This window comes from Candoia aspera, chromosome 10 (genome assembly GCF_035149785.1).
Source record: "Candoia aspera isolate rCanAsp1 chromosome 10, rCanAsp1.hap2, whole genome shotgun sequence".
NCBI classification, from domain to species: Eukaryota; Metazoa; Chordata; class Lepidosauria; order Squamata; family Boidae; genus Candoia; species Candoia aspera.
The window spans coordinates 11,618,246-11,627,895 of NC_086162.1; the positions used below are offsets into that span (position 1 = coordinate 11,618,246).

Sequence of the window (9,650 nt, forward strand, 5' to 3'; positions counted from 1 at the left end):
TAAAGGATTTTTTTTTCACTTAGAGATTCACTGGCTCTTGATGATAAGAGAGCTTTATTCTTAAAATCAGTAAAGTGGCTAGAAACAAGGGGCATATTAGCCAGGCTTAGCTTTGCATAAGGTTTTCTTTCATTTTTCTTTTAAACCAAAGATTATCTCTTGTTGCATCAGTTCCTGAGAAATCCTCGGTTGCACCTATGGTAGAAAAGTGAGCTTTCTTAATATTTTGTGAATGAATTTTTATGCAATTCTCTGAAGAAACATACCAAACACAGCTCTAGATAAGAGTTCTCAAACTCAAATTACCAGGAGGACTAGCCCAAGGGCTGCAACACTGAAGTCCTGCCTCACACAAAGACAAAACTCTCCAGCACAGCCAAAATGAAATACCAAACACAAATTCCCAACAACCAAATTTGTAAACATGGCAGGAACAAGCTATAGCCTTTGTATCATTGAATTTATTTTCTGGTTTCAGGTTCTCGACATTTCTTACTGAGATTCCTACATGAACCTTTGCAGTGTTCTGATGGTTGGACTTCAAGACCAAGATGCCACTAAGGAATCACAGAGACACCCGTTGCCAAGAGGTGGTTTGCTTTGCAGTATTTTGCAGAATTATTACACTTCTTCTTCAGGCAAGTCCCCAAATAATTAGTAGGAATTAAGTACTCCAATAGAAGAGAATATCTGTAGCTCAGGGCTGAACTGTGGAGTCCTTGGTGCTCTCTGAGCTTGGTGGTTTGCTTGCAGACGTTTCATTACCCAGCTAGGTAACTTCACCAGTGCTGATGAGTGAGGGGTTTGCTCCCTGTTTATATACAGTAGCTTGCTCTGCCAGGGTTGTTGGGGTGTGGTTTTCCCCTTGGTAGTTCCTTGATTAGGGTATTGTTTTCTGCTAGATTGCTTGGCTGCTTGTTTGTTTGTCTCCATGTTAGTTCCTTGATTGGGGTATTGTTTGTCTGGTGTTAATCCCTGCTTATCTGGGTGTTGATTGCTGGAGAGGATGTGTTCTGGTCCTTTTGTTTCCTTCTTAACTTTTTTTATTGTCTCTTTTGAATGGTGTATAAATCTGGTTTATCTCCAGATGTTATCTAATCCATTAATGAAAGGTCTGCAAGCAAACAACCAAGCTCAGAGAGCACCAAGGACTCCACAGAAATTAATTATTGTAATATAATTACATAATCAGTAATATTATTATTGTAATATTATCTGTCCATCCACAGAAGATGTTCTTTAGACTCAGCTTAAAAAACTGAGAAAAGAATTTGCGTGTTATAAATTAAGAGGGGCTATAACTTAAGTATTGCACTCGGTGAGTTTCCTAAAATTCCATATTGGCCAATCCAGGAAGAGCCATCCTATTAAAAGCTAGCTTGGTGTAGTAGTCAATGAGTTAGACTAGGAGACCAGGTTCAATTCTACCCTCAGCTGCAGAAGTTCACCTGGTGACTTTGGCCCTCTTGCGCATGCGCACTCTCTCTCAACCCAACCTGCCTCTCATGGTTGTTGTGGGAGAAATTTTGAAGTGTGATATAACTCTAACAAAGGCATAATTGTAAAGATCTGCCCACATGCTGTTCCTCCTTCATGAATTAATGCTGCCTGGGGAATTCTGAGAGTTGAAGTCCAGATATCTTAAAGACTCCAAGGTTGAGAAACACTGGTATAGATCACAGCCCCTCCAAGAGGAGGACAATAGAGAAGGAGAGCACTAAGGGTAGTAGTATCGGTGAACAAAGAAACAGTGACTTTACCCAGGTTGTCCTCCTCCTCCTCTATTTTTCCCCATCAATAAAAGCCAGAAATGCCCCAAAATATAGCCTTTCCATTGTAAGTGAGCCACATTTTAGACATAATATTTACAGTTATTTTCCAACAGCAGGGAAAGATAGGACAGTTTCCAACTGGTTGAATCACTGCGAGAATGGTTGAATGTGTGTATTGTATTCCAACTCATTCTGCCTTTGAATTTTTTCCTGGAAATACGACTGTCAGCTTCCAGATGGTTTCTGACAGTCATATTTCCAGGAAAAGAATTTTTAGTACTAGTGCTGATCTGTCATATAGTCAAGATGAACAACTGCTTGGGATGTTAAAAAAAGTGCCACAACGTGCTTTTGGAGGAGGACAGAGTTGGCTAGTGCTGTCTCCTGCAGTAGATCACAAAAATTGTAACTTGCTTATGTGTATTGGGTTTTTTTTTGATTGCTCACCATATAAGAAGACATTGGAGAAACTAACTCGGGACCAACCCCTGCCTCCTGCAAACTGCCTTTATCAAGAGTGTCCTGATAACAAGCTTGTTATCTGAGAATAAGGCATATTGATGTCTAATTTGTACCTGGATGATGTTTGATGGTGATGACTCAAGGGGTTAGTTGCGCGTAAACTTAGCAGTTGATTTCACAATAAATTTTCCTTGCCACGAAAAGCAGAATTTACTGCTAATGGCAGAAGTAGTCATGCTGGAGTGTGAATATTAACACATTCAGCTGAAAATTGTCAAGGGATGAGCAAGCGTGTGTAAATGGTCTATTTTTATAAGATATTGTAAGGCCAGTTTTATCAATGTATCCGTCAATATACAATAGAAATATGACTTGGGTTGCGTACTTTCCTTCTTTCAAATAGGGTATGAATGAATGCAAGGAGACCTAATATACAAAGTGTAAAATGGCAGCATAACCATCCTTTTCCACTGTGTGCAATATGCATCTCTGTTTATTCCTTTTTATGTCCATGAAGACCTCTGAACTTAACAGTTTGAAAAGAATATTGGACAGAACTGTAGAGCAAGAGAGATCTTTCCATGCCTTCTTTGCTTAGATGCCATTTTCTGCTCTTTTTTCCCCCCAGGCCCTTTTCAATCTCCTGATTCCTGACCACGCTGCAGATGCCTTCTCTCCTCCCCGCCTGTCCGACCCTGGGTTCTGTGACTGGCTTTTGGAATGGTTCCTGGGAGGCCTTTCCCATTGGGATGCAGAGCACTTCTTGTTCATCGCCGAGCATGGCTATGTGTACGAGCACAACTGTGCCTTCTTCCCCCTTTTCCCCCTGAGCCTAAAAGTGGCAGCAAGCGTTATTCTCTGGCCCTTCCAAGGCTTTCTGTGTCTCCGGAGCCGTCTGCTCCTTTCCGCGGTTCTGCTCAATGCTCTTTTCTCTGCCTTGGCATCTTGGACCCTGTACAAGCTCAGCTGCGTGGTCTTGCAGTGCCGAAGGAGGGCTTTTCTGTCGGCCATCCTCTTCTGCCTCACTCCGGCTAATATCTTTATGGCAGCTGCTTATTCAGAAAGCATGTTTGCCTTCCTAGTTTTTGGTGCCTTGTGGTGGCTAGAGAAAGGGCATCGTTGGATTAGCCTCCTCCTCTTTTCATTAGCCACTGGGGTACGTTCCAATGGGCTAATCAATGCAGGATTCCTCCTTTATTCCCAGACAAAACTTTTTGCTTTCAAGGCTCAGGCAAGGGCAAGAAGTGGGGTAAAACCACTGCAGAACATAGGTCAATTTCTAAACCTGGCTGCTGCTTTGGTGCTGATGTCTGCCACTGTGTTCCTACCTTTTGCTTTGTTTCAGTACTATGCCTACCTTAAGTTCTGCAATCCCAGTGTTAGCCTTGGATCTGCTATACCAAAGCCGCTGTTGCAGTTGGCTGAACTCAAGGGGTATCGTGTAGCAGCTTCAGATGGTGGGAAGCCACCGTGGTGCTCATGGAGCTTTCCTGTGCTCTACACCTACATACAAGATGCCTACTGGAATGTTGGCTTCCTCCGATACTTTGAGCTCAAACAGATCCCAAACTTTCTACTAGCCTTCCCTGCTATTGTGCTGAGCTCTTGGGCAGTCTGGTTGTATCTCGCTGCCAACCCCTGGCACTGTCTAACACTTGGTCTGGTGAGAAGGAAGAGCGCAGGCACACAAGAATGTGACTCGCACAAGCCAGCAGAGGGTTTTTGCTCTCCTGGTGTATTTGTCTATGTGGTCCACGCAGCAACTCTGTTGGTGTTTGGGACCTTTTTCATGCACGTACAGGTGAGTCTTACAAAATCTTTAATACTTATCAAGTATGGGGTAATGGTGTAGATATATGAGCAGACAGATTTATTTCCACCATGATATTGTCAGCTCTTGAAATCGGATGCTTAATAGCACGTGTTTTTTTTTTTTAACAGCAAATGATTATCATGGAGCTATAGCCAGTTTCAGCTTTCTGACCAACTGTGGGTTATTTCAGACACTTATTTCATACACATTTTAAGGATTTTATGTCTATATGTGAAAATAGAATATGTAGAGTAGGGAGACTTCTGGCAGTATCCTGAGATACAGGACATTCAGAGCATCTTATACAGAGGGGGAAATTGACAGATAAGATTCACTACATCACAGTTTATCAACTACTTTGGATCTTCAATATACAGCCAATGTTCCTGCTTATACTCAGTCAGGACCAGTGAAGCCTGCATGATGCAGACCACCGTGTCTGCATGATGGAGTGATGGGTTTCTAGAAGTAGCCAAGTTAACCTGTTTCAACAAAAAAACAACAGAGTCATACCATGTTAAATAGTCTAGTTTACTGTGGCTTAAACATTTGTTGACCGGAGTCCACTTGAGTCCATGCATCTGTGGAAACTGGTTATTTCACTAAAGCTTCTCCCATAATAAAAATGCATTAGTCTGCAAGTGGGCTACCTAGATTCTTGTTTATATGTTCAGTTGTGTATTGTAGAACATTTCCTATTATCCACTGCAATGTGCAGCTCTTAGTCAATTTGGAAAGTGTTATCTGAAGGCAGAAAGTTGGATAGGAGCTCTCCTGGGAGTTGATTTAAGTGATTCACCAATTTTATAAGTAAATAATAGGTAACTTCTGGCTTGTCTGTTACGGTTTTCAATAATAGGTTATTTCTTAATCATCAGATATTACTCTGTGCACTTGCGTTTGGGATAAAACCATATTTAACTTGGAGTTTTATCTTTCTGCTAATACCCCCACGTTATTTATATGTTTCTCCTTATAGCACTTACATACTTTCACATACATATTGTATTTATTTTCAGAATAACTGTACAGGGTAAGTTTTTAGCCCATTTTACATGTTCATTGTTGTTTAATTAAGTGGTGTTGGTACATAACAAAGGTGAGCAATCGTTTTAGGCTAAAAGTCACAGCCTTGAAGTGACATGCCGAGGTCCATCTTCCAAAAAGTAGGCATGGTCTTTTGTACCCTTAGCCACCTTCATCACATAATTCTGGCTATATATTTGAACAGTATAATGTATTCAATAGCCTATGGTTGAATATGTTTAGGAGTCCAAAGTTCACCCCATTAGACCATAATAGTTTTCAGTTACTCTAATAAGAATGCTTCATATTGTTCTTTTGTACCATTCAAATAATTTTATATGCATATTTTCAGTAATTTCCAACTTCAGTTTCTGAAGGGAGGCTAATATAGGAGATTGGAATGCTGACTTGGAGAATTAATAGCTTGAATCCACCCACCTGATTGAAACAGTTCTAAGCACTGTGAATAGGGTTAGAAACTCTGACTGAAATTGATTTTGCCCTTATGTCCATCTGCTTTATGTTTTTTATTAAACATTTGGCAGCTGGAATGAGGGTGCACATCATAGAATTATTCTGAAAGGTCTTAAGCACATGGATATGGATGTAAGTTTCTTCCTTTATTTTTCTTTAATAGGTTCTTACCAGATTTCTGGGTTCTTCTTCTCCAGTCCTTTATTGGTTCTCTGCTCATCTGCTTTATGACAATGAACCTTTGCTACAGGATGGATGCTCACCATCCAAGCATGGAGAACCTCTTTCTGAGAAGTCTTCTTTGGATAATTTCCTTCCTAACTGCAGTAGAAATGTAAACCCTGTGCTGGTGCTCCTGAGCAAGTGGAAGCAGAGCAGGATTATCACAAAATGTATTTTGGGATATGTACTTTCCTACTGGCTGCTGGGGTTGGTCCTTCACTGTAATTTCTTTCCTTGGACATAACCATTTTAAGTCTATATAAATATACTGGCTGAGCAGAGTAAAAATCTAACATTATTCAAAGATCATGTCTTCTGTACACTTCATAACATTTACTGCTAAGAACTAAAGGTGCAGGGTTGGTATCTGGAAGTGTCAATAAACTGAATTAGTGAGACTTGCAAAAAAATAATGCGATGTAGAATACTCCTATGCAGCACTGCAGTAAAAAATATTCTTCCTCAAAATAATCTATTCCATTCCAACCAACTCACCCTGCTTTTCTAGATTTTCTTCTCTCCCAAGACCCATTGTCATGTTCACTGATTCAATGTAGTTTATACATCGTAACATTTCACATGCCATGGCGCTGACGCACGTTTCTGTTTAGGAGGGAGCTGCTGTCAGACCTTGTACCAAGCTCTGTATGTGAAATCAGTACAACGGAATGTGTTTGGGTTATGTTCTCTGTTCAAGGCCTTTTCCCGCAGACCATCAGAAACCGTTAGGAGCACCTGGGATTGTGAACTTGAGAAGATTCTACGGGGGGAGGGATTTCATTTGCACCGAGGGTTTTTAGTTTGAATTTGGTGCACTTTCATCATTCTCAGTTTTCTCTGTGATCCTGCATACTATTCTTTAATAAATCAGATATCTTTGAATTCATACTCATGAGTCTGATAGTGTTTTAGAATAGGCAATCATTACACCCATTCTGTAACCTTCGACCAAGGACTGCTTTAAAATCTCCCCCTTTTTTAAAAAAAAGTACTTTTGCAAAATGTGGGTTTTCTACAAGCCTGTTGATAATCTTCCTCTTCAAGGTGGTGGTGCTATTATAACGTCGTTTGATATGGTGGCAAAATTCGTATCTTGATATTGTAGCAGACATTGCCAGTGAATGTACACATTGGAGGCAATATCACCTTTTTACAAACCCATTTTAACTGGTCCAACGAGGGAGTTCATTATCCCCAGGCTTGATAATCTAAGAACAAGCATTGTAAAATGGCAGGCTTTCAACTGACCCAGTTGGCAGGTAGTTTGGACTTTGTCATTCTGCCAGAGGAAATTCCAATGGGGCTTTCTGGAACTCCAGTGGGATCACTGTGATAAATTATATCCTGGTTTCATGCACCTTTGTTCACTTAATAAAGTGAACAAATTTTGTGTTTGAGATCACCTTGATAGCAATCACTTCCCCTTAAATTGCTTTCTTAATCCTAAAGTACTAGATTATTAGAAAAAGCCCATTGTCCTCTCAGCCACACAAAAAGGGCGTGTTGAAAATAAATGGTCCTCCAGAGTAGCAAAAGACCTGCTAGATCTCTTGAATTCAGATTCCCTCCTTCAGCTTTGCTTTCAAATTTACCAGGCTGACTCCCCCAAGTAGGTATTAACATATTGTCAATCCATTATCCTTTTTCTTTAGGGTTCTCTATCAAGATATCCCAGAGACTGCTATAGTATCCCTCATACTGGATCGAAATCCTGTTTCAATACCAATTATGTCAAAGCAAAAAAGACCCTACTCACGGAATTTAATGTCTTCCATGTTAATTCCCCTGATACGTTTCATAATCTTTAATTAAAGCCCTCTATAATTAAAACAAGGGAAAGCTGTGAGTGAGGAGTGGGGAAGTTTAACTGGAGCTGCTAAACTCAAGAATCCTTTCTGGTTTCAGCTTAGTGTTCCCTTAAAGATAGTATTTTGGTCCATTTTTTCAAATTAATCTGTATTGCTTCCAGAGTATTTTTCCAAGTGAAACAGTAGATAATCCAGTTGTGACCTGTTCTTTTATTGATTTTCCCAGCTGACCGCCCATGTCTGTCCCATGTTGATTTCACAAAACCTGGAAAAACCCCAGGAATAAATTTTATTCCCTTGGAATTAAGGGAAAACAAGGACTGGTGACCTCCAGTGTTATATTTATTTGTATTAATGGCCCAGCATGTGCCTCTTTTCACTGGGGTTATACCATTGTTATTCCATTTACAGAAACAAAAAAAGACTTGACCAGTTACAGACCTATCAGGTTGCTAAATATAATCAGCAAGCTGTATGCAAAACATCTCTATTGAAAGCTATTGGACTGGGTTGAAAGCAAAAACGTGCTTGCTAAGAAGCAGGCAGGTTTAAGTGGGGAATGATGAGCATTGTTCAGTTCATCATCATTTAGCAAAGAAATATTCTTCCTGGACCAGAGGTTCCTGTTTTGTAGCCTGTGTCAATTTTTAATCTTTTTATTTACTTCCAAGGAAAAGACCGTGAGAAAAACTAGTGGGGCCCTCAGTAGATAAAAGGCTGATTCTGCTCATTCAGTCCTTCCTTCTTGGGACATCTCTCTAGACCTGTGACTATGGAGAGAGGTATGACGCAGGGCTGTATTCTAGCCCCTTTTCAGTTAACGGGCACATCAATCCAACAATCCAGGCCCTTTCTTTCCCCTCTCATTACTTCCCTGTATTAGCAAGTTGAGTAGTTCCGGCTGTTCTATATGCAGACAATGGCACGTTCCTTTCTGTCTCCCAAGTGGGAATGAGAGGGATATTGAGGGCTGCAGTCTCTTTTTGTTCAGAGAAAAACAAAATTATCAGAAAACTATAGTCCTAGTTTTTGCATGAATCTTATCATTATTGACAAACCAGCAGCAATGCTATTAAGCAGGTACATGCTTATAAATACCTCGGTGTACTGTTCCAGGTCTTATTTTCCTGGAGACAAACATTTGTATACACGGCAAGTGTTGCTTTGTATAGCTCCTCAGCTACCCTGAGATTTTTCCATTTGAAAGGACCCCATTCTGTCCATGCTGCTTGCAAGCTCTTCATAGCCAATATATCTCCCAGCTATTATATGGTGTCCAAATCTGCATTTTTAGAAACTGACATCCTTTACTCTATTTGGTTTAAGTTCTCTAAAGCATGTTTGAGGTTGGGTTTAGTCTCCCTGGAGTCTAGAGCTTGGTATGTTATTTTTAACCTTTGGCAAAAGTTATTATTTCTCTTGTAGGTCTAGCTCCACTAGTGTTAGAGAACACTTTCGGTCAACTGGGATCCCTAGAACACTTCTTGCTTAGCCAACTAGGCTTTGGGGCATAGATTTTCAGATCAACCTAAATCTGGTTCCCAGCCTTGCAGCATGGATTTTTTTCCAATTTGGTATGTTCCGACACTCTACCTTTCCTCTGTCACAATTCCGAAACTTCATCACTTCACTCTTGAGTGCCCTGGGGATAGTCATAATTTGTGCTTTTGACCAGAACACTGTGGTGTGAAAGCCACCCTTTTTTTAATAGAGCAGACGATCTGGATATGTGAACACACACCTTAGTCAAAATCAGTATCTAGCTCAGTGTGCTCTATGTGAGGTTGCATTTGAAAGGTATCTGTACATCTCAGGCAGTCTGAAAAAATAGCTAATGCTTTAAATAGATCTTGTCATTGAGCACATGAAACTTTTGCAGCTTGTGGACAGCTTCTGAACCCACCTCAAGATACTGCACATTAAATTACATTCCTAAAGAACAAGACTGTATTCTTCTAGGTAAGGCTGCCTGCCCACTAAGATCAAGTATAGGGGCTTTCTTTTCCATCCTGCCAATATTTGAGGTGTGCTCAGTGGAAATCTAGGGAATAGCATTCTATGTAGCCTTGCTAC

The 9,650-nt window shown here is 40.4% G+C and overlaps 1 protein-coding gene across 3 annotated transcripts; it reads left to right on the forward strand.

Moving 5' to 3' along the window:
* The first annotated feature begins 178 nt into the window (after window positions 1-178).
* Window positions 179-6,075, forward strand: PIGV (phosphatidylinositol glycan anchor biosynthesis class V). Of its 3 annotated transcripts, none has more exons than XM_063311961.1 (3): window positions 179-638; window positions 2,863-4,035; window positions 5,711-6,075. In XM_063311961.1, the coding sequence occupies exons 1-3, from the start codon at window positions 552-554 to the stop codon at window positions 6,011-6,013; spliced, it is 1,563 nt and encodes a 520-aa protein (XP_063168031.1). In that variant the 5' UTR covers window positions 179-551; the 3' UTR covers window positions 6,014-6,075. The 3 variants fall into 3 exon arrangements, with proteins under 3 accessions (XP_063168031.1, XP_063168029.1, XP_063168030.1); XM_063311959.1 differs by having other exon boundaries at window positions 180-590; XM_063311960.1 differs by lacking the exon at window positions 2,863-4,035 and having other exon boundaries at window positions 469-638.
* The last annotated feature ends 3,575 nt before the right edge of the window (window positions 6,076-9,650 follow it).

Coding starts and splice junctions, on each gene's coding strand:
- PIGV (XM_063311961.1), top strand. CDS start 552: ATGCCACTAAGGAATCACAGAGACACCCGTTGCCAAGAGGTGGTTTGC. Junction 639..2,862: donor TTATTACACTTCTTCTTCAG/GCAAGTCCCCAA, acceptor TTTTCCCCCCAG/GCCCTTTTCAATCTCCTGAT. Junction 4,036..5,710: donor CCTTTTTCATGCACGTACAG/GTGAGTCTTACA, acceptor TTTCTTTAATAG/GTTCTTACCAGATTTCTGGG.